At 57.5% G+C, this 26,114-nt stretch overlaps 3 protein-coding genes across 9 annotated transcripts in view; 1 reads left to right on the top strand and 2 right to left on the bottom strand.

Annotated features, from left to right (window-relative positions):
• RBFOX3 (RNA binding fox-1 homolog 3) overlaps positions 1-10,031 on the bottom strand; it is a 179,945-nt gene extending 169,914 nt beyond the window's left edge. The window contains exon 1 of one of the 5 annotated variants that reach the window (XM_064522872.1): positions 9,501-10,031. In XM_064522872.1, coding sequence (XP_064378942.1) covers positions 9,501-9,929 — 429 coding nt within the window. In that variant the 5' untranslated portion in view covers positions 9,930-10,031. The remainder of the gene's footprint in view (positions 1-9,500) is intronic. The other 4 variants (XM_064522870.1, XM_064522869.1, XM_064522871.1 and 1 more) reach the window with 4 other exon arrangements.
• On the top strand, positions 9,118-19,261 carry CBX2 (chromobox 2). 2 transcript variants are annotated; one of them, XM_064522879.1, is made up of 5 exons: positions 9,118-9,382; positions 9,486-9,529; positions 10,074-10,139; positions 12,470-12,539; positions 13,015-19,261. In XM_064522879.1, the coding sequence occupies exons 1-5, from the start codon at positions 9,311-9,313 to the stop codon at positions 14,362-14,364; spliced, it is 1,602 nt and encodes a 533-aa protein (XP_064378949.1). In that variant the 5' UTR covers positions 9,118-9,310; the 3' UTR covers positions 14,365-19,261. The 2 variants fall into 2 exon arrangements, with proteins under 2 accessions (XP_064378949.1, XP_064378950.1); XM_064522880.1 differs by lacking the exons at positions 9,118-9,382; positions 9,486-9,529; positions 10,074-10,139; positions 12,470-12,539 and adding an exon at positions 12,824-12,904.
• Positions 19,262-20,902: 1,641 nt separating this feature from the next.
• CBX8 (chromobox 8) lies at positions 20,903-25,529 on the bottom strand. Of its 2 annotated transcripts, none has more exons than XM_064522866.1 (5): positions 25,362-25,529; positions 24,842-24,885; positions 24,591-24,656; positions 24,426-24,516; positions 20,903-24,207 (listed from the first exon to the last, which is right to left on the bottom strand). In XM_064522866.1, the coding sequence occupies exons 1-5, from the start codon at positions 25,428-25,430 to the stop codon at positions 23,368-23,370; spliced, it is 1,110 nt and encodes a 369-aa protein (XP_064378936.1). In that variant the 5' UTR covers positions 25,431-25,529; the 3' UTR covers positions 20,903-23,367. The 2 variants fall into 2 exon arrangements, with proteins under 2 accessions (XP_064378936.1, XP_064378937.1); XM_064522867.1 differs by having other exon boundaries at positions 24,426-24,492; positions 25,362-25,528.
• Between the last annotated feature and the right edge of the window lie 585 nt (positions 25,530-26,114).

The raw sequence follows: 26,114 nt of genomic DNA, 5'->3' as shown, positions 1-26,114 counted from the left end.
CATACATATCCCTGAGCTCAGAAACCACAGTACAGGCCAGCTGCATTACACCTTAACAGCACTCACGCGTTTTAATCCATCTTCTGATTTAGGGCTATAGATTCTCCTCCTGGTAGGTTTTTTTTTTTGGGGGGGGGGGGCATTAATCCTTGGCCTGTTCTGGGGAGACACAGCAATGTGGCAGGGACTCAGCGAGGACCCGCCATCTCAAAACAAGCATGCAGACAAGTGGTTCCCAAGCCCAGGACCATGCAGAGCCTGTACCTGCCTGAGCTCTCCCCAGCCTGTCTGGTACCAGCGGCGACTTCTTCCTGCAGAGGGGCTGATGTGCCTTGAATACGAAAGGCTCCTGTTTGAAGCCGAACTTCTGTAGGAAGCATCCCGGGATCCCTCTGCCTCACTGAGACTTAGGAGACAGTGAGCAGGACAGGCCCTCTGGATCCAGAGCCCTGGTCCCTGCCCCTCCAGCTGGGGCATTAGTGTGGCAGCTGCCCCAGACCCCATCCCAGATGCTGATGTGCCTCTCCCCAGCCCTGTGCCTCATCTCAGGGGCTTGATAAACATCTGTTGCCATAGTGACTAGCTCTAGCTGCTTTCCCTGCATTGGTTTCACCCACTAACAAGATGAAACGAGAGACGCACACTCCACTCGGAAAAACAGGAAGAAAGTGTTTGGCTTGAAACCATATTGGGGGTGGGGGTCAGGACTGCAGTGCTCAGAGTAAACAGTCCATTAAGCAAACAATGCGGAGGCTCCTAAAGGGGAGCAACATGGGCCAGAGCTCCAAATATTGTTGAAAATTATATTAATGATAATACAGCATAGCAGCTTTCCCAGTGATCCTTCTGTTGATCTTGGGACTTTCTGCACAGGTCCAGACAACCATGCCCATTTAATGGAGGGAGAAAATGAGGTCTGTTGTGAAGCTGGTGGCCCCAAGGCAGTCACATCCTTCAGATTTCACAACGAAACTGCAAACATTGCCAGGCTCCGCATGCCGCCGTGCTGGGTGACCTCAGTGTGTGTCAGGTAGTTGCAATGCTGCATATGCTCAATTGCACCGGTTAAAGACCGAGAAACTTGCAGTGGCTCTTCCTAGTCAAGTTCCCAGAACAACACAGGCAATACACATTTCATAGAACCGACTTCCTGATGCTAAATCTCTTTCTAACAATTGATTTTTGTCTCAGTTGTGAGTGGGAATTTAGCTTCTGACTGAACAGGCACTTTTTCAATGAGACAGGGGCTTTGTTGCGGAAATCTGCAGTGAAGGTAGGTATCATTCTGGCTGAAGAATGGACTCTGTGATATGTTCCAAAACCCAGGCAGAAACATTTCTAGTGCCCCTGGATTCATACAGTTGCCAATATACAGGCCCTCAAGGAGCTTTTTTTTTTTAAAAAAAAAAAAAAAAAAAAAAAAAAAAAACTTGGAGGAAGAATAAAGAAAAAAGAATGCATTGAACATTTCTTTGGTACAACCCTGTTTACAGCAAAGAAAATCCTTCAGACCTTCCATCTCTGAGCACAGCAGGAACAAGGAGGACTCATTTCCCCGGCCAGAAATCTGGCCGTGCTTCTCAGTCTTCATTCCTCTTGCACATCATCTCCTTTCTGACCCCCTTTCCCCCAACTCGCTGTTTTGCTGTAGAGAGACCCAGCTCTGACAAAAGCTGCCCCATCTCCTTAATCTGCAGTTGCTCTCCAAAACGTGCCATTGCTCCTGCCCGGCCTTTCCAGCCCAGCCCTGGGGCGGGGGCCTGGACCCTTGCAGCCCTCCTTACAGCGTCCCCCGGCTCTGCCGCTGCCCGGGCCGGGCGCAGGGCGCTCGCCTTTCGGTCACCTCCAGCAGCGGCCCTCGCTAAGCGCCTCTGCCTGACAAAGGGGGCGGCGGGCAGCTGGGGCCGGAGCTGTGCCCGCAGGACCCCGCGGGATCCCCGCTCCCCCGGGAGCGAGGCCCGGCACGGCTCCCCCGGGACGGTACCGAGCGCCGACGGGACCGGCCCGGCTGCCCCCGGTGCGACATCGAGCGCCGGCACCGGCGCGGCTCGAGCACCCGGACCGGACCGGCTCCCCCGGTGCAATACCGACGGCACCGGGACCGGACCGGCTCCCCCGATGCAATACCGAGCGCCGACGGGACCGGACCGGCTCCCCCGGTGCAATACCGAGGGCACCGGGACCGGCACGGCTGTCCCCGGTGCGACACCGAGCGCCGACGGGACCGGACCGGCCCTCCCGGTGCAATATCGAGCGCCGACGGGACCGGACCGGCTGCCCCCGGTGCGACACCGAGCGCCGACGGGACCGGACCGGCTCTCCCGGTGCAATATCGAGCGCCGACGGGACCGGACCGGCTGCCCCCGGTGCGACATCGAGCCCCGGCACCGGCGCGGCTCGAGCCCCGGCACCGACCGGCTCCCCGGTGCAATACCGAGCGCCGACGGGACCGGACCGGCTCCCCCGGTGCAATACCGAGCGCCGACGGGACCGGACCGGCTGCCCCCGGTGCGACATCGAGCCCCGGCACCGGCGCGGCTCGAGCCCCGGCACCGACCGGCTCCCCGGTGCAATACCGAGCGCCGACGGGCGGTGGCTCCCGAGCCGCGCTCAGCGCCACAGCGTCCCAAACGCGCCGGGAGAGCCCCGAGCGGCTGCAGGGCAGGGGGCGGGACCGCCTTATAATAAAACCGTGTCCAGGAACGTTTTGTTGAACGTTAAACTTGCCGGTACCGTTGCCATGGCACCCAAAGTTACCGGAGCCGCTCACCCTCCGAGTTACACCATCAGACCGTTTCCCCGGGGTAATAAACCCCTCCTCGGTTTCGGCTCTAAAGGCCTGCATGACTTGCACGGGAAGGAATTCCCTCTTCTAGTGCTGCTCAGTAATAAATAAAAAGCTGAAGCTTTAAATGGAACAAAATTGGGACACTGAAGCTCGCAGCTTGCAGCTCCTGAGTCCCAGGGGTGCTGACCAAGCAGGAATCCAAATCTTCAGCTTCGGCTGCACCAGAACATACAGGGCAGCTCCAAGTGATGCCCTGGAGACTTGTGTCACACACCTGCTTTAATCTTCCAGCCATCTCCACCCCTCTGACAACATGACCCCAGAACTGCAGATGCTTGGAAGCCACAGGGCAGATGGGAGAGGCAGACCCTCCGTGGGTATGACATGATTTGTCCCCCAGACGTGCAGACCTGTGACAGTCTAAGCTGACTGAAGATCTGCTGTGACAGTCTAAGCTGACTGGGGATCTTCCTGCCCCCGCTCCCTAGCTCAGGACCAGTTTTCCAGCCCATCCTATTCCTTATCACTCAGGCAGGGCTCCATAATCCAGAAGCTACTGTCAAATTTTGCATGTCCTTCCTCGAGAGACTTTTCCACTCCTTCCCTTTGCATCTCACACCTTTTACATTTTTATCACACGACATTTCAACCAAACATTTAACCAACAGACAGAACTCTGACTTGCCTTGCTAGCAAACCTGGCACTGACGTGTGCCGGCTGCCTGGCACGACACCAGGCTCAGCTGAGATTGCTGCTCTGCCTGGGAAGCTCTGCTGCACACTGCTTCTCCACCCGCCTTCCCGTCCCCGAGTAATTCATTCCCCACCAGCCCCCCTCCCCAGGGTTGGGGGTCACACAGCAGGGAGAGGCCTGTTGTGTATTGCATCCCAATTTGCTATGCATTTCCACACCATTTGCTTCCCTTTCTTTTTCCTGCACTAGAAAGATGCTTGCTACTCAGGGGTCCAAACTGCTCCAAGACGGTAATATAACAGCAAACACATACACACATGTATTTATGGCACATACACACTTGGTAGGAAACCTACTGCCCCCGAAATGCCCAGTCTGGGGATGGCACGGAGGGGATGCCGCACGTGCCCCGGCGGTTCCCTTGCACGGTGGCGGGGCTCTGGCTCTGCCGCACAACGTGCTCCCTGGCTGCCCCATCCCTGCAAGCCGCACGGCTTCACACCCAGCTGCGCTCGGCTGCAGTGCCCAAATGATATGCAGATACCTGCGTTTTGATTGGCTGATGCCTCGGGAAAATGACCACCGTTTGCCCACATCAAACATGGCTACCAGGGCACATCTGCTCGCCCTGAGCTAGCCCGGGCTTCATCCTTTGAAGTCAGGAATGCTATGAGTGCCTGGCACCCCTTAGAAACCCCCTCCCCATTCTTTTTTCCTTTAACTCTGTTACTAATCACAGTCACGGACCCCGGAGAGCAGGAGGGCCGGGGCAGGCTCCTTGCTGGAAGCACGGGGCATTCGCTGGCAGCTGCTCGCTTTTTCCCGGCGGGTCAAAGCACAAAGGCGGAGAGGCCACGTCCATTCCCAGAGCCTCTGACACCTTGCCTGGAAGCTCAAAACCAAAGCAGCCTCAGGGTACGGGCTGGCTGGCCACACGGCTGGGAAGGATCAGGTGGGGTCTGTGCCCCCCCTGCTCTCCTGAGGATGTTAGTGCCCCCGGGGAAATAGCCACTGACACCCCGCACGCGGGCTCCTTCCACCCCTTCACCTCCCCACTTCAGGCCTGGTTGGTTTGCCGGCTCCTGGGGAGGGACCGTGACTCGGTGCTGCTGCAAAGCCCGACAGCAGGGTCTCGTTCCCGGCTGAGGCACAGCCCCGCCGCGGCCACTACCGCAGTAACCTGGTTCCAGCACTTGCGCTTTGCACTTTGTTACTAACATTCAGTGATCCTGGGATATGCCCAGGTCTGGCTAGTTCATTATGCCACTTGCCTCATTTGCTAGATCTTTCCACGGTGTTAGTCCCAAGAAGCAGCACAGTGCTCTGCTTTCTGTGGCACAGAAGGGATATCATCCACAAGAAATCCCATTCCACACGGTATTAACATGTGCAAGAGGAAAGGCTCATTTCCTGGGCTATGAAACATCTTCCTCTCGGATCCCAGATGCCCGGGGGCTCTCAGCCCTAGCCCGTCTCGGGGCCGTGCGTGCTCCCAGGCTTCCCTCGCTCCCGAACCTGTGCCCGAGTCTCTTGTCCAAGTTTGGTAGTTTCCTGCCTCCATTCAGCACAAAACTATTTTGTCAGCATGATAAAGTCATAGGCTACAGTAAGAGGCAATTTTCACAGTGTTGGTGGAAGAAAAATAGCATAGAAAGCCAGGCTGGCTTGTTAACTATTTTACCAATGGGAATTTAACTGCGGCTTTAATTTCTGGATGCCACAACGGGCTCCAGCAGCAGGACTGGTTAGCGTGAAGACAGCAGTCCCACACTGTTTCACCACTCAGAATTCAACTACCCTGTGAAAAACACACTTTCCTGGCAAATGCCGCTCCACACGCTCTACCTAAGTCCTGCTCCGTGTGTCTATCGCAAATTCCTCTGACCTGCCAGAAATGTCATTAATTTCACCAGGGAGGTTCTGGTCCTCTGATGAACTGACTTCATGTGACACTACATGTTCACTGTCTTCACCTTCGGATGACAGGCCCCCTGCCACAGGCATAATGCACGGTACACAACATTCCTGGGATTTCTGACATACTTGGGAAGAGCTATAAAATTATGTTCCACCAGATTAGTTAAGGAGTCGGAATCTCATTTTTAAGATGCCAAAGGTTTTCTCAGCGACTGCTGAGTTTATTGGCTTCACTGTCACTTAGCTCTGCTGGAGCTGGGGAATGTGGCAGCCAAGATATTAACCGCATGTTCCCAAGTTTCTCAGGGAAGGTAAAGTCTCTATCAGGGATGGATAACGCAGAATTCATCCCAAAGGCATTCCCAGGTAAAGTCATGCCTAAGGTCAGCTTTGGTGGGAACATGTAGGCGTTTCTTCCTATAGCTCCTATACTTGCTCTGCTCCAGGCAGAAGTCACAGAGACAGAAAGTCGTTAGTGTCAGTGGCCTCCGCGGATGCATCTGGTGAGTTCTGCCCTCAAACGCTGTCACCGCGACCGGCCCCTTCTGGCAGGCTCGGCAGAAAGGGGAACATCCAGCCGTGAAGGACCCCAACTCCCTCGCATCTTTCCTCTTCGTCGTCGGAAGAAACCGCCCCCATCACCGCCGCCGCCCTGGGTCCCGGCGAGCCCCCCCCCCCCCCCCTCGCCTCTCAAGGGCAGCCGGAGGCGGTGGCAGAGCACGAACGGGCAGAGGTGAAGGGCACTCTCAGGCAATTTTATTTTTTCAGCACTAAAAACCCTGCAATGACACAGACGAACACGCACAATGCTGAATCAACAGCCCCAGCATCGAGAGAGGTCACCTGTAATTCCAGCAAGATAATTTTACTATCGCTGAGCCCAAAAGCAAAAAAACCTGAAATGCACTGTGAAAACTCACGAGATTTTAACATATGAACAAATGCAGGATCTTTTTTTACTCACTTCCTGTTTTTGTAACTCTTCAAAGCCACAAGTTCAAGCTTTTTTAGTGCTTATAGGGATTTGTTTTCTTTCTTTTTCCTTTCTTTCCTTTTTCTTTTCTGAGTAGAAGTGAGATTTTTCACTCGCTCACACGGCTCCAGGATCTGGGGCTTTATTAAAGACACCAAACAACGGGAGACCTGTGATCAAGCTGTGAAAGCTGCTACACCAGGACGGACTGTTACATGGCTCTAACCAGGGCTTGATGCACCTCTGTGCCCTGAGAAAATACCCGCTCTGCCCTCAGCCACGAAACACAGCAGCTTTCAAAGGCAGTTAAATAACCTGCAGCCACCAGCCGGGAAGGACTGGAAGGAACCGGGGAGCGCGCCATGCCCCTGGTCCGAACCAGGACAGCCGCTCTCGGATTCCCAGTAAGCGGTGGAGGAGGGGACACAGGAGGTTTCAAGCCCGGTTTCAGTTCACGTAAGAACTGAACAACGCAGAACTTTCTCCCACAAACAGGTGAAGGAAACTCAGTTCAAAGTCTAAACGGAGGGGTGGGCTGCTACGCGCACACAGCGCTCTGCGGCACAAGGCGTTAAAGAAATCCAGGTTCTTACTGGCCGAGGTCTGCTACTGCTGCCTAACCTCCGCTGCTCTTACTCTCCCTGAACCTACCAACAAACGACCTACGTTTAAACCGAGCTTTTCTTCTTCGCTCCGGGAATGAAGGGAGAAAAGACTGTTATTTTATTTTATACTCAAGAGGAGCTCAGGAACGACAAGGGTCACCCAAACACCCGTGCGGACGGCTGCGGAGGGAAAGAGCCCGCGGGCTGTTCCCAGAAGCGCTGCTCATTTCCTAGACGTAGCTTTTCATATTGCCTGCGAGGCAGATGGAGGCTGTTAGGGCTCGACGCATTCCTCGCTCCTGAGCCCTCAGAGTGCCCAGTCACTTGAGCTGACACATAAAATGTCATGAATACTGTATTGTATGTGCGCAGGGCTCATGCATGCGGGCATGTAACGTCTCACAGATTTTTTTTTGCTAAAATTTAAGACGTGCTGCACACAAAGAGCAGAGTTGACGAAAGCTGAATTAACTTTGAAGGAAGAAAAAGTATAGTGCTGGCTTACACTTCTATGTCATTTTTGGTTTAAAAAAAAGCTTCTAACTATTCTTCTGAGCAGGCAACAAACTTGCAGTAATTGTAAAAAGAAAACAATAAAATGTGATAGCACTCAAAGTAAGAGAATTACCTAAAAGACTCCAATACATCTACTGTCCTTTACACAGACTCAGCCAAATCCCGTTAATAAAACAGGTATTTTCCTCTTCCATCTTGCATCCAAAATTCTGTTGTTATCCTCAATGGCTGGGATAACCTGCCGTTCTAGAGCTCGTGGAAGCCTGCACAAAATGTTTTTCTCAATCCCTCGCTCAGCAGAGAGCACTCCTCTGGGTCTGAAATACAACACCGCGTGCGGGACACCCCCTCACCCCATCCTGCCCCTACAAATAAATCCCCCTCGGCCCGCGCACGCTGACGGCACTGAAGAATTTGGGCTGCAGAAATTAATTTCCCCGCGGCTCCTGCAGAGTTAATTGCGGGCTCGGGGCCCTTGGTTGTAAACTCTCGGAGGTGCTGACTCATCTTCTTGCATGCCTGTAAAGCACCATATTTCATTCCTCCACGCCCCCGACGCGCTACAGCGGTGTAGCAGCTCCTGGCTGCCTCGCACGCCCCGGCAGCACGCACCGCCGCGGCGCCTTCGTTAGCGCGGCGCGTTTGCTAACGCGCCGTGTTCGTTAGCGCGGCTTGGCAGCAGGGAAGTGACTCTGCGCTGGGCAATACGGGGCTCCAAGGCTGTAAGCCGATGCCACAAAATGGTTTGTAACACAATTGCCACCCTCTGATGAAATACGCTTTATTCCATTATATTAAGCTATTTCAGAACCAAAAGCGTGCAGCTGCCTTGTGTCCCAGTCCTGCGAGGCCGGGGGCCGTGGGGGGCTGCACCCCGGGCCGTCCCCAGCGCTCTGCCCCTGGCCGCGCCGTGGGCCGGCGCCGGTGGCCAAGCCCGGGGGACCCGGTGTGTCCGAGCGCGGCAGCGCAGGGAACCGGAGCGGCAGCTCTGCAGAGACGAGAGCCGCGCAGGGCCGGGCCGGTGCCGCCATCCCCGGGGGCTGGCAGGGGCCAAGCATCCGCACCCCAGCACCTGGGCTGGGCCGGACCGGGCCACGGCACGCTGGGCTGGGCTGAGCCGGACCGAACCGGGCCACGGCACGCTGGGCTGGGCTGGACTGAACCGGGCCATGGCACGCTGGGCTGGGCTGGACTGAACCGGACCGGGTCCACGGCAAGCTGGGCTGCGCTGGGCCGGACCGAACCGGACCGCATGCCGCCAGCCGGCCCCGCATCCAGAGGGGAACAACGCACCGCGCTGCGGCTTGCGGCACCGGGCCGGACCGGGCCAGGCTGAGCCGGGCAGAGCCGAGCCGAGCCGAGCCGAGCCGGACCGCACCGCACACGCCGCCCGCGGGGAACAATGCACCGCGCTGCGGCTCGGGCCGGGCAGAACCGAACCGAACCGAACCGCGCCGGGCCGGGCCCCCTCCCCATTGTCCCCGGCCGCCCCGCGCCGCGCCGCGCCGCGCCCCCCCGGGCGGCAGGAAGGGGAGGGGTCGCTCCCAGACAATGCCTCTCCGCCCCGACCCCCTCCCGGCCGGCCGGCAGGCTCCGCCCCCCCTCCCCATTGGCCGGCGGGGAATTTGGGGACCCCCCCGCCATCCCCCCCCGCCACCCCCCCCCGCCGGGAGCGCGCGCGCCGCATTGTGCCGGGGGCGCGCGGGGATGGGGGGGGCGGGGGCGCGCGCGGCCGCCGTCGGGGCCGCGCCTCGGGGGCTCCCCTTGTGTGTGTGCCTGCGCGGAGCCGCGGCCGCAGCGCAGCCCAGCCGGCCGCCATGGAGGAGCTGAGCAGCGTGGGAGAGCAGGTCTTCGCCGCCGAGTGCATCCTCAGCAAGCGGCTCCGCAAGGTGGGCCCCCCCGGCCCCCCCCGACCGACCGACCGCCCGCCCGCCCGCCGCCGCCCCCGGCCCGCCGCCGCCGCTAACCCGCCTCTCTGTCTCTCTCCCCCAGGGCAAGCTGGAGTACCTGGTGAAGTGGCGAGGCTGGTCCTCCAAGTGAGCGCGGGGGCCGGCGGGGCGCGGGGGGGGCGGGGGGGGGGGAGGCAGCCGCCCGGCGCCGCCTCGCCGCTTTTGTTCGGGCCGCGCCGCTCCTTTTGTTTACAAATAAGCGCGGCCGCGGGCCCGGCCCTCCCCGCGCCGCCGCGCGTGGCTCCGCTCCCCCCGCGGGCAGGCACCGGCTCCGCCGCCCCCCCTCCCCTCCTCCCGCCCGCTGAAACCGGAGCTCCCCCGGGATGCGCGGGGCTCGCCCCGACGGCGCGGCCCCCCGACGGCCGCCCCTACCTGCGCTCCTCGCGGCCGCCCTCCCTCTCCGCCCCGCCGTGCTCCTCCACCGGCGCCCGTGGCCGCTGGAGCTCCGGTCCCCCCGGGCGCCCTGGCTCGCCGCGTCCGTCCCCATCGCTGCCGCCCCCCCGGGCCGCGCCGCGCCGCGGAAACGGCCCGTTCGTCCTCGGATGAACCGCCCTGCCCGGTGCTGCGGCCGGCAGCGGAGGGGGGGCCGGGGAGCCGCCCGCGCCCCGCTAGTCCCCGTCCTCTGTTCCAGGCACAACAGCTGGGAACCTGAAGAGAACATCCTCGATCCAAGGCTCCTCCTCGCTTTCCAAAAGAAGTGAGCAAACTATAAATATTTCTAAACACATTACAAAGTCAATTAACTTCTAATTGGTCACTTGTGTAGTGGAAGTGCTGGAAACAACAGACCGAAGTGTGTCCTTTCTTCTGCGGCCGGTCTCTTTTGTTCACCTCTTGAAACTACAGTTCGGGTCCACCTAGGGCCATCTCCCCCAGGCTGTGTAAACACGAAGAATTTATGGTCCTGCACAATATGGTTTTGCACTCATTGTGCAGCGTGAGTGCACCAGCACTCAGCAGAAACTTTTAGCAGAAGTATCTCGTTCCCCATCGAGCAGTCGGCGCCTCGGCTGTACTTGGGGGTGACTGGGCCCGGGTGGGGAGACAGAGGCGGTGGGCTTGAAAAGGCACCAAAACATATTTATGGAGAACACAGTGATGAGGAAGTAACGGGTGGGAGAAAATGGTGTCCCCTGTAAGAGCTCGGGGTACTGTACGGAGCCGAGTTGAGAACTGCAATTGTTCCGCAGCTATTACAGATTAGGAATCGTGCATGGGGATAAAAAAAAGTAGCCAGCTGGCTACGTTAGGCACAGCTCTGCCAAATATTTTGGCTCCAGATTAATAAAATCATTAAAGTTTATGATAGGATTTAATTATAACTCGTTTGTGGATCCATTTTTTCAAGATTGGAATCTGGTGGTTATTGCAGACAGCACAATGTTTAATTAGCCATATGTATTCTAGCTTAACACTTTCCTTTTTAAATAGAGAAATGTGAAATAGTATAGTGACCTGAAAACATTTTCTGTACGATCACCTTGGGCTCTGCATGGCCGTCAGCCTGAGCTGCCACATCCAAATCGAGAGATGCACAAGAGCTAAAATGAACCCCGTGGAAAGAGAGAAGTTTTACAGAGAGCGCGTCTGCTTCTCCTCTGCGCAGAGGCTGTAAGACTTCTGACTCGGAGCAGAAGGGGAAGCGCAGCTCTAGAAGTGTACAAATAATGAATGGCTTACCGGGGACAATTCAGATGCTTCTGTTTTCCTGTTTCCGTTGTACGAGAAACGTTGCCATTTTCACTGTGAATTGGGAAAGCCACTGATTCAAGATGGGTAACTCGCTGTCTAGGGTATCGCTGACTGCTGGAAACTCCTTGCGGCAGCATGTTGTTGTAGCAAACAAGGATGCAAACAAACAACTCTCTCTTCACTGCCAGAACCATCTCAGTTTCCCTGACCGTCGCGGAGCGAAGGCTGGGAGGGAGCAGCTCAGGAAGTCGCTCTCAGTAGCAGGGTTACAAAAATCGATACCTCTCTTTCGCAGGCCTGTGACTGGCAGCCAGTGAAACAAAGGCACCAGGACTAGGATAACATTGGGAAGGTCTTGCCTGGCAAATGTTTTTTGCCTCTGCTAGCAGTTTGTAAATATATTTCGATCACCCACGCAGTTCAATCCCATGCTTTACGCGAAAGACTTTCCCGTTCCTCTCTCCTCCAGTGTATCAGGGCAAATGCTTGCTTGCTGAATCCTGATGTTCAGACCTTTGTTCTAGGGCCACAATTTTTATAATCCTTCCCTCAGTTTGTAGTTCTTTTCCTTACGTTGCATCACATTCAGGGCCTTTCCGAGTCTCCCAGCCTGCAGCAGGTCATCTAGCAGAGCAATGCTTCTCAAATCGCAGCGGCAGCTTTGCGGTATTTTCATTCAAAAGCCTCTGCTAAGGTGCACAGCAGTCTGAGAAACTTTAAGTACTGGCAGTGATGTGTGGCCCTGAAAGGTTGGAAGTGGTTGTGGGAGGGACGAACACTACCCCCACGCTTCCGTGCTTTCCCAGGAGCTCAGTCCTACTGCGAGGACGTCCCTTCTCTTCAGCTAATTCGGTTTCTTGTGCGGCACTGCAGAGGCTGACAGCTGCTGCTGCCGTGGCCAGATTGGCTGCTATAAAAGCTTCACACACCGTCTGTACCAGGAGTTTCTACACCAGTGACCTGCAGCTGCTCCTTCGGGATAGACGGTTCATGCATGGCGTGGGAGGGATTTCACCGTGCAAGTCCCCCGGTTCCAGGAGAGTTCTTGGGGCTCAGTTGCCCTTCTGCTGCGCTTAGATGCGGTACGTCCACAGCAAACAGCACGGGCTCAAGTAAGCGGTGTGCCTGAAGCCTGTAAGATTGTCATGTGTTGATAGAGGTGACGAGACACCTGCCCACACGTGCATATATGCTGCTGCTCAGACAGGAGCTGAACCTACAGCCCTCCCAGCAAGGTCTGCTCTCAGTGGCAGAAGAAAGAGAGGAACCAGGCTGGTTTTGTTGTTTTTAGGGTTTTTTCCCTGCAAGTATTGTCCTTAATCAGTGTTTTTCCAGGGAACACGAGAAAGAGGTGCAGAACCGGAAGAGAGGCAAGCGACCCAGGGGCAGGCCCAGGAAGCACGTGGTAAGTCCCAGTGGTAGTGGGAATCCGCAGCCGGGGCTGCTCCCCAGAGCTTCTTACCTTGACAGGCGCCAGCAGCTCCTGTCCCGCAACACAGTGTCGCGGATGCTAAACCTCCGGAGACCCCGGTTTAGAGGTTTTGAAGACCGACGCGACGGGTAGGTGGAGGAGGAGGCTAGCAAGGAGGACTTCTCTTCATTGTTGGTCTGGCAATGGTGTAAAAGGAAACAGAAGCGTTCCACGGCACCGCAGTTCCACGTGGTATTTAAGCCTTTTCTGTTTTGTAGTGCATGCTCGCTGAGTCGTTCCAAGGCAGAGGCCACGTATCATCTAGGACTGGCAGAGCAGAGAGTGCATGGAAATAGCCTGTGCGTTTGAGGCACCTGGCCTGGCAAAGCTGAAAAGTGTGCGGTACCCATGACTGTTCTTAGATAATTTCTGTTAACTCTTTCTCTGTCCCCTCTTTATTGCTTCACAGGAACCAGAGATGCCTCCAAAAACCAAGTCAAGTAGCTCCTCCTCCTCAACATCCTCCTCTTCTTCTTCCTCTGAAGAAGAGGATGAAAGTGACCTGGAAGCGAAGAGAGGTCCTCGAGGCAGAGAGACTCACCCAGTACCTCAGAAGAAAGCCCAGATCCTGGTTGCAAAGCCAGATACGAAAGACAGTTCCCGAAAGAAGCGTGGACGGAAACCTCTTCCCCCGGAGCAGAAAGCAGCTCGACGGACCGTGAACCTGACAAAAGTGCTAAAAACGTCGCGGAAGGAGGCGGGCGGCAGCGCCAAATTGATGGGGAAAGTGCAGCCCCAGCACAGCGCGCAGGGCGCGGGGATCGCCGTGCTGAAGGACGCCCCGGGCACGCTGGCCGGACTCAGCTCGGCGTCGTCCGCGGAAAACCTGCCCAGCATGATGAAGAGCGGTTCCACGAGCCCGAGCCGGGCCATCAGCTGGCAGAGCTCGATCGTGCACTACATGAACAGGATGTCCCAAAACCAGAACTCGGCGGAGACCTCACCCCTGGGCAGGCTGGCGCTGAAGTCACAGGCATCCAGTAAGAGCGGCTTAGGGTTGGACTTAAAAATGAGGAACCAGAAAGGGTCTGGGGAGCTCGGGCTGAACATACAGGGACCCAAAACTGCTAAGGGTCCTAGCGGCGGTGCTGGGGGGGACCAGAAATCAGGGTTTGCTGCAGGAGCCCAAATACTACACAACGGCAGCAAGGCGCCCGTGAGTTCATCTGTTCCTGGCAGCCAGTTGGCGTCCAGTCAGGAGCTGAACCTCCAAGCCTTAAACTTGCAGAGTGTCAAAAACGGGCAGAATCCAGCCGGCGGAAGCAGCCTCTCTCGTCACGTTTGCAACGCTCTCTCCAAAAGCTCCGGCAGCACGGCTGCGAGCATGGGTGCTGCCATCGGGAAGGGTGGCGGAGCGGGTGCCGGACTGAATGTTACGAGCAGCGGGGTGCTCTCGGGGGGGGACGGCTGCAAGGGCGACAAGCAAGCACACAGGGCAGTCGCTGGCGAGAGGGACTCGGCCAAAAGTGGTGCAGCTGGCATGCCAGAGGGGCACGCAGCCGCGGAGAACCGCAAGCCAGGAGCCCTTTCTGAAGTGAGCACGGGCGAAGAGACCAGCTCGGATTCCGATCGGGATTCTGCTTCCTTCCCTGGCGTGGGGCAGAACATGTCCGTTTCGATCCAGACCAGCCAGGACTGGAAGCCCACCCGCAGCCTCATCGAGCACGTCTTTGTCACAGATGTCACAGCTAACCTGATCACAGTGACAGTCAAGGAGTCCCCTACCAGCGTGGGTTTTTTCAACCTACGGCAGTACTGAGCCAGGGAGCGCGAGACGAGAGAGAAGGTTCCTTCAGCCTCTCCCTTAGCTTTGCCCAGCTCTCCCATCAGGTTTTTCTTTCTTTAAGTGAATGCCATGTGCGGAGGTGAAAATCCTGCCCTGCCCCTCTCGGCAGCCGGCCGGGAGCAGTGCCTTTGTATTCTGCAATGAGGCGTCCTGTGCTGCAGCCGGTGCTGTCTCGGACGCTGTCTGTAGCATCTTGGAGACCTCCTGAGACCTCCTGAGACTTGTGTTCAGGGGGGCTAAGAAGAAAGCTGCAGTGAAACCTGTTCAGAACTGCCAGGGAACAAGATGGATTCCGCCTTGCTTTTTCTTCCTCCTCCTTTACAGCAGGTGCCCCCAGATGGGGTGTAATTATTGCCATTCCCCAGACGCAGAGGTGCTCGTGCTGCTGGGAGGTGACAGGCTGGCACGTTTCGAGCCAGGTTTCACTGTACCTGGTTTCTTTGCTTTACAGCTTGAAATGGCAGAACACAAGGTTTGCAGCTCTCTGGCAGTAGCGAGGGGTGTGGAGATGCTGTGTAACAGGCTTATACTCGGAAGAGGAAAAGGAGTTCCTTTTCTTTCCTCTAGGCTCTCCGTGAAGCTGTCTGTGAGCCGTTAGGACAGTCGCAAGTCAATCCAAATGAGACAGCCAATGTCCCCCGCATGCAGAGGGCTGCTGGGGGGTAGCTGTAGTATGGGGGTTTTTCAGGGTACATTAAGCCCAGCCGCCCTCCTGGGCTAGGTCAGTTCCAATGATGGTGAAGTCCACAGCGTTTCTGTTGTGATTTCCAGCTGATATGGATCTATTGTTTACATTTTTTATTAAAAAAAAATCGTTTTTTTGGAGGGAGGGGAATAAACTCGGCCCTCACCGTCTCGGAAGGACGGAATCCTGGATGCCCCTGACGAGACACGGCGTCAAGGGCAGCTCTCGCAGAGCGGCGGGGGGCCGCAGGAGATGCCTCCTTGCTGCCCGGAGTGGGTCCTCGCTCGGAAGGGGGAGAGCCAGCGTGAGCTGCTCCTTTCTTTGCAGTGACTTGGCTTTCAGATGAAAGAGCAGCCCGAGTCCAGAAGATTAATTGTTGTACAGCCCAGTGAGCCTCAGAGCCACTCCTCTGCCTTGTCCCAGCATCGCTACCATTTTACCTCCACATTCAGCAGTTTCCAGGCACTTGCAGGGATCAAGTTGGGGATGGTTTTTTTTTTTTTTTTTTTTAAAGTCCTGCAGAACATGCAAACGCTCCTGACGGTGATCAGGCTGTTACTCGGACTTGCAGTTGTCTTTGAGGTTAGTGCTGAAGCTCAGCTAAAAACCAGAGCTTGCGAAGAGACGGGGGGGTCGCCGAGCTCCTGCTGCTGGCAGGCCGGGGCCCCCGCGGAGGCCAGCTGGGCTCGGCACTGCAGGCAGGTCGCGCGCCTCGGCCGCTTGCGGGGTTTCGGTTATGCTGATCGTTTACCTTTCTCTCCAACCGGAGGGCTCCGAAGCCGGCGGAGGACAACACGTGCCCAGGTTGTCTGGAGCAGCGGGACGGGACGGGGAGCAGAGGCTGAGCAGGAACAAAGGCCCCGGGAAGGGCAGCCGGAGTCGCCCGCGGCTCCCACCCTCGGCCGTTCCCCGAGGAGCAGCAGGGCCTTCTGCAGCCGTTCTCCTTTGTCTTTCCATCCTGTGCCAGCAGCAGGGTTGTTAATTTTGGCTTGTAATTGCAACCAATAATGGCTTTTTTACTGAGGTCTTTTTCCCTATTATAGATTACTCTTACAAGCCAAAATTAACAGCACTAGTTCAGACAAAGTTCAGTAGCATTTGAGGTCATTTTCTTTTATTTCTGTTAATGCTCAGCTCCTTTTTCAGAGAAGAGAAAATGCCTGCGATCTGTCAGGTCTCTCTGGATACGTAATTTGGAAGTGCCTCCCAAGGTCTCTGCTGTAAGTGTCTCCCGGGGGGGTGTCCAGTGCGTCTGCCTGTTTAGCTACTGCTTCCGTGTGGATCATTCGCTTTCTAGCTCACTGATCTGGCGCAAGGACATGCATCTTATTTTGCCACAGACTGGGGCACTTGTAGTATTGGTACAGAGCGATGCAGCGAGGTAAATGGACCAAACTAGGGGTACACGTATTTCTGAAACCCTTGCGTCCGTCAGACACTGCGGTCAGGTTGGAAATGCTGCCTCCCAGGCTGCTGGCTCGTGGCCGTGCAACTCTCAGGTGGAAGGAAAGCTCAGCAGTGGTTGCACTTGCTGCTTGGTTGTTAAAGGGATGGTTGTTCCCCGAGTGGTAGCTGCAGCCATTGCCAGGAAAGACTCCTGTGATCTAGAAACAGTTTCCTTTAGATTTTGTATTTATTTTGCAGCCCTCCTGTTGGTCACGGCTTTGGTTTTGTTGTCTTATGGAGCCTAAGTTTGGGGTCCTGCATGAGTTGACAGCATGCCTTCCATTCGGCGGCGGGGGTGTATTTTTGCCTTTGAACAGCGTCTGTGTAGACTGCTTGGGAGTCTTCAGTTCTTCTCTTGCGCAGCCTCCCAGCCTTGAATGTCACTTCGCCGCTGTGTCAGCCTGCTTGGGGCTAGAGGGCTTTGCATCCAGTTGCCTGCAAAAGGACTTGTGCAGCCTTGAGTCCGCAGCTGGCTGCACTTCCCCGAAACGTGCTGTGCTTGGCTTTGGGAGGCAAAGGGCCACGTGGAAAGAAATGAGCATTGTCCATGAAGGAGGTTCCCGAAGGACCAGGTCTCCTTGGAACTCCGTGATGCCAAAATGTCGCAGTCTGTTCTGTTTACCTTGTAGTTTTTAACGTTACCAAACAAACTACAGTTGCTTTGAGAAGTCCAAGGAAATGTTAGTCTGTGGTTGCAGAACTGAGCGCTCCAGGCACGGCCTTCGCTAGGTGTTCTCTCGTGCTGGGGACATGAGCGTCTGCAGGGAAGAACCAAGGGATTGCCGGGGTCTCGGAGGAAAGCCTGGCTCCCTTCCCCACTCACCAAATATTTGCTAGTTGGCCTTTCCTTTGCAAATCCAAACTGAATGACAATGTGCCTTTTGGAACTGTCCTTATTTCAGGCTTGTCTGTGGCGTTGGTCCCGTGACAGGTTTGTGCCTATGCAAAGCTGGGTGGCCATGGGGTCCCGCGGGCAGCTGCGACGCCGACGGGCAGAGGCGCTCCCGGTCCTCGGTGTGGCAGCCGGCAGTCCCGCGGGGCCCTCCAGCGCTGCAGGAGCCGGTCGAACGCTCCCGGAGAAGACGCGGGCTCGGCAGGGATGCTCTTGCTGAGAATAGGATGTGGGGGCTGGTGCGTCCAAGCAACCCGCCAAAGTGCTGGGGGGAGAAAAAAGCCTTTGAGGATGGTCTTGGAAAGGGTCAGGCCCTGAGAGTCCGTAACGAGGGACGGAAACGAGAGGCGGTGGCGGCGGGGCTCGCGGCTGAGCCGTGGCGGTGCGAGGGGGCTGGGCCGGCCCGCAGGGCCCCGGCGCTCCGCGGGAAGCCCCGAGCTCCCGGCGCTGCAGGTGCGCTGCGCTCGCCGCAGACCCGCCCGGAGCGGGCTGCTCCCTCCAGAGCACCCTGCAACAACTCAGACACGTTTTCCCATCCGCTGGCTCCTTCGGGGCCAAAGTGAAGTTTCCCAGGGCCCTGGGCTTGTGCCCGGGAGGCCGAACATCTCGGCAGCGAGTGGCTTTGTTCTTCGTCGCCCGCCGTCCACAGACGTTTCCTCTCTCGGTGGCGGAAGGGCTCTGCTGTTTCCCACTCTTGCTATTGTGCCTTTCTGTTAACCAGCAGGTTTGATTCCAAAGTTTTAAGGATGGTGAAAATGATAATCCAGAAATTTCGCTAAACTTCATCTCATCCTGTCCTTCCCCAACCCCCTTTCCGACCTCACGTTTCAGGATCTCGCCTCTCCCAGCACCGCTGGTGTGTGTTTGAGTGAGTTTCACGCTGAAGTTTGCCTCTCAAAGGCACATTATGTGAGTAACTTAATGTAATCTTTTGTGGACAGAGGTTGAAAGCTGGTGCAAAGTGTGTTTACCAGTCAATACCATTAGTATTCAAGGTCTACCGTTTTTATTTTTTATTCTTTTTTAAGTTTGCTGCTATGGGTTTGAGTGTTTAGCTGTATGTCAAACAGCCAATTAAAGGTTTGTCACTTGTCATTTTCTAAGGGGTTTCCGATGTGGAAAGTCCTGCAGTATTTGTATATTGAATGGATATTTTCTCCAGGCATAATCTGGTTAAGTATACTTGTTGTTTTCCATTGGACTGGAAGAGGTGGCCAATTCAGTCATCTTCCTTAGAAGTTTAGTATATTTTTATATATATATTTTGTACCAAAAAACTGGAGTTTGTGGAGGATTGGGGATGGTTTGGGGGGGTTGTTTTGCTTTGAGTTTCTGATCTGGGTGTGAAGGGCTCCGGAGCTGGAGAGAGAAGGTTTTTACTGAAAGAAATTGAGGGATGGATGAAAACAAACAATTGTTCTTGTAACTTGTGCCAGTCACTGGTCTGATTTGTATGTTTTAATTAAAGAGAGAGCCAAATCGTTCCTGTATGACACTTATAATTGCTTTAAACTACAGCTGTTTGTTTGCTTTTATTTTCAGAGAACAAAAGTTGGAGATGTTATTACCCTGGGAAAGCTTAAGTCCTTTGTTGGGGCAGGACAGCCGCCCAGCCCGCACCGTAACGAGGGGCTGCCCTGGCCCGAGCCTTGACTTGCTCGCGTTTTGTGATACGTGTTTTCTAGTACTTTGGGACGTTAACGCTAGTTTAGACTCGAGACCTCTAGGCTGCTCCTAATTTATTTCGCAGGAAAACACTAGAAGATGGTATGTCAGGCGTTTTCTTTTTGTATAACTTTTCCACTGCTGTTTTTTTAGTATATCAATAAATATTTTTTTAAACTTTCCAGCCTGCTGTGGTCACTGCTCCGAGCGCACCTGGCCGCTCGAGGGACGCGCCCCGACCCTGCCTCGCCCGGGGCGGCTGGCAGCAGAGCGGGAGCCGGCCGCGGCCCTGCCAGGCTGCCTCCTCCCGGGGCAGGGGACCCCCCCCCCCGCGGCCCCGGGACCCCCGCCCGGAGGCTCCGGGAGCCCCGGCCCGGTGCGCTGCCGACGGACCCGGGGGCCGGCGCTGGGGCTGCGCGGGGCGGCACCGTGGCTCCGGCGGCGCCGTGGGGGGAGCTCAGGACCCCCCGGACCCCCCCCCCCGAGGGACGCGGCCCCCCGCCCCTCCCCGGTCCCAGGCTCCTACCGGGCAGCGGGAGGCTCCGCGCGGGCCGCCGGGCTCTGCTGCGGGCTAGAGCCGGAGCCGGAGCCGGAGCTGCGCCCGCCCAGGTGTCTCCGCTCTGCCCCGCGCCCAGCGGCCGCCCCACACGTGCGGGCGGCGGTGCCGCCCCCGCGGCCGCGGAAGGAGCCGCGGAAGGAGCCGCGGCGGGCGGCCTGGGGAGGGCACCGGCAGCGGCACCTCCGCGGGACCCCGGCGGCGACGCGGCCCCCGAGGCAGGCGGAGGCCCCGGGCCCGCAGCGCCGCCGTCGGGGCTCCCGTCGGGGCGGCCGCCGTCGCGCGGGGCCTTCGGGCTGCGGCCGTGCCGGGGTGCAGCCTCCCGGGCCGCCGGGCGCCGGGGGGGGGGGGGGGGGAGGCGCGGGGCCGTCCCAGGCGCCCCGGCAAAGGGGGGCCCGGCGCTCGCGGGCCGGTCCCGGGGGGCCCCGCCGCCCTCCCCGCGCCGCCGCCGCCCCCTCCGCCGGCCCCGGCCTGGGGCCCCGCCGCGGCCTGTGTGAAAGGGTCCCCCCCGCTGGGACCGGGGGAGAAAGGCGCCATTGTGCGGCCCTTTCTCCTTCGCCTACTTGACACTCATTTTCCGCGCACAGACGCTGACAGCTCGGATAATAAGGGGGTCTGCTCCTTTCACCCAGCGGAGCAGAAAAAGGAGGTTAATGAGGACACAGCCTAGAAAAACCCAAAAAACAACACAAGCCCCTCGCCTCCCTCCGGCGGCGCGGCCGGCGGAGATTTGAATACAAAGGCCGGGCTCGCCGCGCAGGGGCGGCCGCCGCCGCGGCCCCGCGCCCCGGGGCGCCGACCCGCGCAGCCCCCCGCCCCGCCGGGGCCCGGCCCGCACCGGGCACCCCCGCCTCTCCGCGGCGGCCGGGCCGTCGGAGGCGTTTCTGCGGGCCCGGGCGCCCTTCCCGCCCGGCGCAAGGGCGGAGCAACGCGGCCCGGGGCAGCGCCCGTGCCCTGCCCGCTACCTGCGCGCCTTCTCCGGGGGCGGAGCGGCCGCCCGGCCCGGCCCGGCCCGGCCCGGCCCGGCCTTCCCCCGCGGAGCCGCACGCGGCCGCCGCCGCCCCGTCCCCGTCCCCGTCCCCGTCCCCGTCCCCGCCGCAGCCCCGCGGGCACCTGCGCGCCCCGGCCCCTTCCTCGCCGGCGGCTCCCGTGCGCCTGGGCCGCCCGCCCCGTCGGGTAACACCGCCCGCCCCGGGCCCGGCCCCGCCGGCCGCCCCCAGCCCCGCTCCCCTCCTCGCCCCGCGGCCACAAACGGAAGAAAGACACGTTTCTATTTACAAAGTATATATTTAAACTCACATAAAAAGCAGGTCTCATATGGACATTCACGGCTGGCAGAAGACACGTAGTTAAGCTTCACTTCTGAGACTGAGATTTAGCCAAATTTTTTTGTACAAGTCTTAGATTTAAATAATTCACACGCACACACACCCCCACACACTCGGCATATACGTCGCTATATACATACACACATATACACCCACATGTATGTCTTGCTTTATGTACGTGCGCGTCTCGACACACACACACGTACTGATACAGGGCGGGAGTGAAGCACACCAAATCCAAACCACACCCCGACGCGGGAGCCAGGCAGGAGCTCTGCTATGGTCTGTTTTGCAAAGGGAGGTATTTTTCAACCTTCGGTATCTCAGCAGGTGGAGGAAGGGCAGCTAAATCCCCATCATTGTCCGTCTGACAACATACATGTCCTGCGTCGGCTTCTCTAGAAACCAGCACTGACGCCGGCACGCTGCTTGCTTCAGTTCTTTGTACAAACCAAGTTAAAAATCTCAATTTTACAAAATATGCCTTAAAAAATAATAGCAACTTGCAGAACCAGCTCCCTTTGTACAGTCAATACAGCATCCTCTTGCTACGTCCTCTGACAAAGGCAAAAGTCCCCCAAGATGGAAGAGGAAGGGGACTAGGAAAGGTGGAGCCATAATTATCCAGATGGGCCTAACAGCAGCAAAGGCCGCTCCTTGCCTGAGCCCCTTTCTCTTCCCATTAGGCCCCATGTGCTTTCATCTTATGTGCAGTCCCCAAATTAGAAAGCATTTAAGAGCTTCACTGGGCCAATCGGGATGGAAAAGGCCAGTCTCTCCCAGCCCCGGCCCTTAGGGGCTGCTGGACAGATTTGTGCTTTTGAACCGACAGAGATGCTTAAATCAATATGTTAGGACATGAGGACACCTGCTATACTTCAACTAAAAACACACAACAAAATGCTTACGCTCTCTTCCCAGACCGGGCTAAAAGACCCCAACCTCTTCCTCAACTCGGTTCAGCTGTAACAGTCCGGAGAGAAAGAGCGAGCAAAGCGCAGGCGGGCACCGGGCTCCTGCATCTGCCGCGAGCCACCGCCACGAGCTTCCTGCAGGGCAGCAGCGGGTTGCTGGTCAATACCAGCCGAGGGAAACTGCTGCATTTCGTTCAGAGCCATTAAATCCTCACTGTTGTGCCCTGCCTGAGCCCTGGGAGAAGGAAACTGCACAGTCCTTCAAAACCCGAAGAAATATGCAGGCAAATAAAAACACGAAAAGCCACCAGAGTCAGCAGGAGCTGCTCTGCGCACAGGAATATTTAGCCTCTTGGCTATTGTTTAACTAGCATAAGAAAAGGGAAATATTTATTGTCTCTGAATGCATAAAGGTGGCTCTGGGATTTGTCAGAGATGTGGATATTACCAAACACATTATCTGGAGTCTTCCAGCAGTCCAAAGTGAACTGCGGATTAAAATAAAGAAATCCACTTTCTATAACAGTATAGAGCATCTAAATATGGGCAGTGACATGCTACCCTCCCAAACTTCTCTGGCATCTCAGGAATGTAAACAGATTTTTTTTTTTTTTTTGAAGTGGGTGGGGGAAAAGAATCAAGCAACCAGACAAAATGAAAACAGATTCTCAGCTCAGTTCTGTCTCCCATAACTGCTATGACAATTCTATTAAAGTGCATTTCAGTATCACCCCTTTTAGGAATCTTACACATACAAACCTCCTCTTCACTTGTAAGAAAAGGTAATTCAAGTTAATACTCCACTAGAACAGTTTTAGCCTTTTTATGGACTTCTGCTTTTCCCCACCCCAATTTTGTAGCAACTTTTTTTTTTTCTTTTAACTGGAAACACCCCCCTCCCCAACAATACTGTAAATTCAAGTGCTTACTTCAACTGCCAAGGGCGACAGTTCTGGATACAGCACACTTGATTGTACAAGCAACACCTTATATCACAATCAAGAAATCAGGGCACTTTGCCCACCGAGGGAATAACACTTCCCCCTTCACCATCCATAGCATCATATGAAAAATAATAGTTAAAAAAAACAACAACATAATTAGCTATGAACATCATTCATTATGTACACCGGCTCCTGCAACAGATGCATGAACTCCATTAGTTCTCAGTTTTATTGTCCTTTCTAAGAGCAACTGAGCAGTCACTGTTGTCTCCATTTAAATAAAACAACTTAGAGTTGAAATATATATATAGATATATATATATAAGCATTTTCTTCTTAAATAACATATTTACATCTAATAGAAAATATAACTCTAGAGATAATCTTTCCAACGAAATGTAAGACGGAAAAAAAACCAGAATGAGTTAATGAATTTAGGACAGTTTCTAAATCCTCTCCAGGAAAAAAAAAACCCACCAAGCTCTAACCAAGCTTTTGTCTGGATCTAGACTGAAAAAAACCCACCACCGACAACAACGAAAAGACTCATCGCTTTTCTTTAAAGAATCCTTGGTCCGTGCTGCTCTCTTTAATTGTGACGGTCAAAAAGTTAGATGTCACATCAGTTACCACCACCTTCTCCAGGTTGTTGAGCGACGGGCTCCAGGACTCCTCCTCCGGGTCGCCCAGAATCCGCGAGACGGGGATCCTGGCAATGAGAGAAGGCCTCCCCGCCGGGCTTCCCACACCGTCTCGGTAGAGGCTGCCCACGGAGCCGGGGCTCACCGCGCTGTGCAGGATCTTGGGCCCACCGGGGTCCAATCCTCCTTGCCCCTTGGGGTCCAGGAAGTCTGCCCTGTGCTTGGCGACCCTGGGAGCGTAAGTCTCGGCGGCTCCGAGCTTCATGCCGACCTCTACCCTGTTAGGGCTGGACATGGTGCCAGAGAGGTCGGGGTCCTGCCTCCTGGCTAGCTGGATTACACTGTGTCCCGAGCTGAACTTTGCCGCCCCCGGGGCCGACTCCTCTATCTTCCTGGCTTTGAGGTAGTCCCCCACCTTGTCCCCTGGCTCCCCCAGTTTCCTCTTGGAGGCATCCAGAGTCTCCGTCAGGTCCTTGTAAAGCTCTTTCCTAGGCTTCGGGCCTCTCTTTTTGGGGGTCTCCCCCGGTTTCTCTTCCACTCTTATAACCCGGTCCCGGATGCTGTCTCCCTTGGGGGTGCTGCTGCTGGTGCTGCTCTGGGGAGCCAGGGCTATGTTTCTCAGTCCTTCCCTAGCTCGGGATGTGGAGCCCAGCTCCTGGGGGGACCTGCCGGGGTACGGCACCCGGATCCCCCTGGAAGAGTCACTGCGGAATTCATAGGTTTTGGCTTTTGCTTTTGCCTGGGCCTGCAAAGTGCAAAGAAGATAAATCAACCGGTGACTTTATTATCCTGCCATCCGGCTGCATAATTACACGTTGCGAGACGAGAGGCTGCCTTTGCACGGAGCCGGAGAGGGACCCCTCCGGCCGCGCGCCGCCTTCCGCGCTCCCCGCCGCGGCACGCAGCCCCTCCGCTCACCGGCGAAGCCGCGCCGACACGCGCCCGGGGCTCCTCGCTCCTTACCTTCAACAGGAAGGTTTTGGGCTTGGGGCCTCGCTTTTTAGGCCCGTATAGCTCCATTTCTCGCTCCCTAGAGGTGTTAAAAAAACCAGAGCTTCAATTCAGCATAGCTACAAGACAGCAAAATATTTACAAGTGCAATGGCTGCGGCTAGCAAAGGCCTTGTACCTTTCCTCAAAGGCTGCAAGCAGCCGGGCATCCAGAATGTTTTCCTCGGGTTCCCAAGTGCTGTACCTGGCAGGGGAGGCACAGAGAGAGGGAAGGGCATCAGGACTAAGTAATAACAATAATTTAAAAAAATACATGGCCTAAAGAAATGGATCCAACTTTCCTTTCTACTACAATGGGAAATAATAGCTACAATGAACCATCTTCCGCACAGTTCCTAGGCTGCAAAATTGTACAAAGAGTGTACTTACTTCTGAGACCAGCCCTTCCATTTTACGAGATATTCCATGCGCCCCTGCAGATGCAAAGAGAAAAAATAAATATGCATGGAGGGAAATCGCGATAAACGCCTGCAACAAAGCTGCACATGCAATAACACGCATGCAACAAACACACGCCTGCACCGAAGGCGTGTGTCAGAAATATGCAAGGAGGAGGCCCGGGGGGCGGGGGGGGGGGGCGGGAGCCGCAACAAAAAAATAGGCGAGCAGCGGCCCCGCGCAGCCGAGCGAGCCCAGCCGAGCGCACCGCGGCGCCCGGCCCGCAGCACGGCAGCCCGCCCGCGCCGGCCCTGCGTGCGGCGGCCGAGAGCCGCCCCCAGCGGCCGCCCAGCCGCAGTCGGCGCCGCGCGGGCCGGGGCCGGGGCCGGGGCCGGGGCCGGGGCCGCCGCAGCGCCGCGCGGCCGGGGGAGGGCGCGGAGCTGCCCGCGCTGCCGCGGCCTGGCGCGGGGCGGGCGGCGGCGGCGGGGGGGGCCCGGGGGGGGGCACCTACTTTGCGGATGCGGCGCTTGAGCAGGGCCTCGGCCGCGAAGACGCGCTCCCCGACGGCCGAGAGCTCCATGTTTACGCGGCCGCTCGCAGCACACAGGCAGCCGCCAGCGCAGCCCAGACCATAATACTCCGCCCGCTGACGTCAGCCCGCCGCCCCCCCCCCCGGACCCCCCCGCACTTGTTGCTGGCGGAGCCGGGTGGAATATTCCGCCCGCGCCGCATTGGCCCGGGCCCGCGCCCGCCCCCGCCGCCGCGCCGCCCCGCGACGTGCGCCGCGTCCCAATGAGCGCGGCGGGGCGGGGCCGCCGCCGGGGCCCGCGGGGGGGCCGCGCCCGCCCCCCCGCCCGACCGCCTCCGCGCGGCCGCCCCCCCGGGGGCTGCGGGGGGGCGGGACCCCGCCGCCCGGCCCGGCCCGGCCCGGCCCGGCCCGGCGGCACCGAGCACAAAGGGCCGGGACCGGCGCGGCCGGGGGGGCGGAGCGGCCGGGGGGGGCGGCCCGGGCCCCCCCCCGGCGGCGCCGCCGCGAGCGCCTGGCCGCAAGCGGCTCCCCGAACTTCGGCTCCGCGCCCCCCCCCCCCCCCCCCCCCCCGCGGGGCGGCCCGCGGTACCGGCGGCGGGGCGGAGCGGCCCGGCCCGGCCCGGCCCCCCGTGCGCACCTGGACGGCGCAGCCCCGCGGGGGCGGCCCGGCCGCTCGTTCCCCCGCGGCTCTGCGCGGCTCGGCGCAACCGGCTGCGGGTTCGTATGACAAAGAAA

The sequence above is a fragment of the Dromaius novaehollandiae genome, chromosome 18 (assembly GCF_036370855.1).
Source record: "Dromaius novaehollandiae isolate bDroNov1 chromosome 18, bDroNov1.hap1, whole genome shotgun sequence".
NCBI classification, from domain to species: domain Eukaryota; kingdom Metazoa; phylum Chordata; class Aves; order Casuariiformes; family Dromaiidae; genus Dromaius; species Dromaius novaehollandiae.
The sequence above is the reverse complement of the archived record's forward strand: the minus strand, read 5'-3'. Positions and strand labels throughout refer to the sequence as shown.

Excerpts from the sequence above, each read along its gene's own strand:
- CBX2 (XM_064522879.1), top strand. The coding sequence starts at position 9,311 with ATGGAGGAGCTGAGCAGCGTGGGAGAGCAGGTCTTCGCCGCCGAGTGC. Across the intron at positions 9,383-9,485 it reads TCAGCAAGCGGCTCCGCAAG|GGCAAGCTGGAGTACCTGGT; the intron begins GTGGGCCCCCCC and ends TCTCTCCCCCAG. Across the intron at positions 9,530-10,073 it reads TGGCGAGGCTGGTCCTCCAA|GCACAACAGCTGGGAACCTG; the intron begins GTGAGCGCGGGG and ends CCTCTGTTCCAG.
- CBX8 (XM_064522866.1), bottom strand. The coding sequence starts at position 25,430 with ATGGAGCTCTCGGCCGTCGGGGAGCGCGTCTTCGCGGCCGAGGCCCTG. Across the intron at positions 24,517-24,590 it reads CTTGCAGCCTTTGAGGAAAG|CTCTGGTTTTTTTAACACCT; the intron begins GTACAAGGCCTT and ends GCTGAATTGAAG. Across the intron at positions 24,208-24,425 it reads CCAAAACCTTCCTGTTGAAG|GCCCAGGCAAAAGCAAAAGC; the intron begins GTAAGGAGCGAG and ends TGCACTTTGCAG.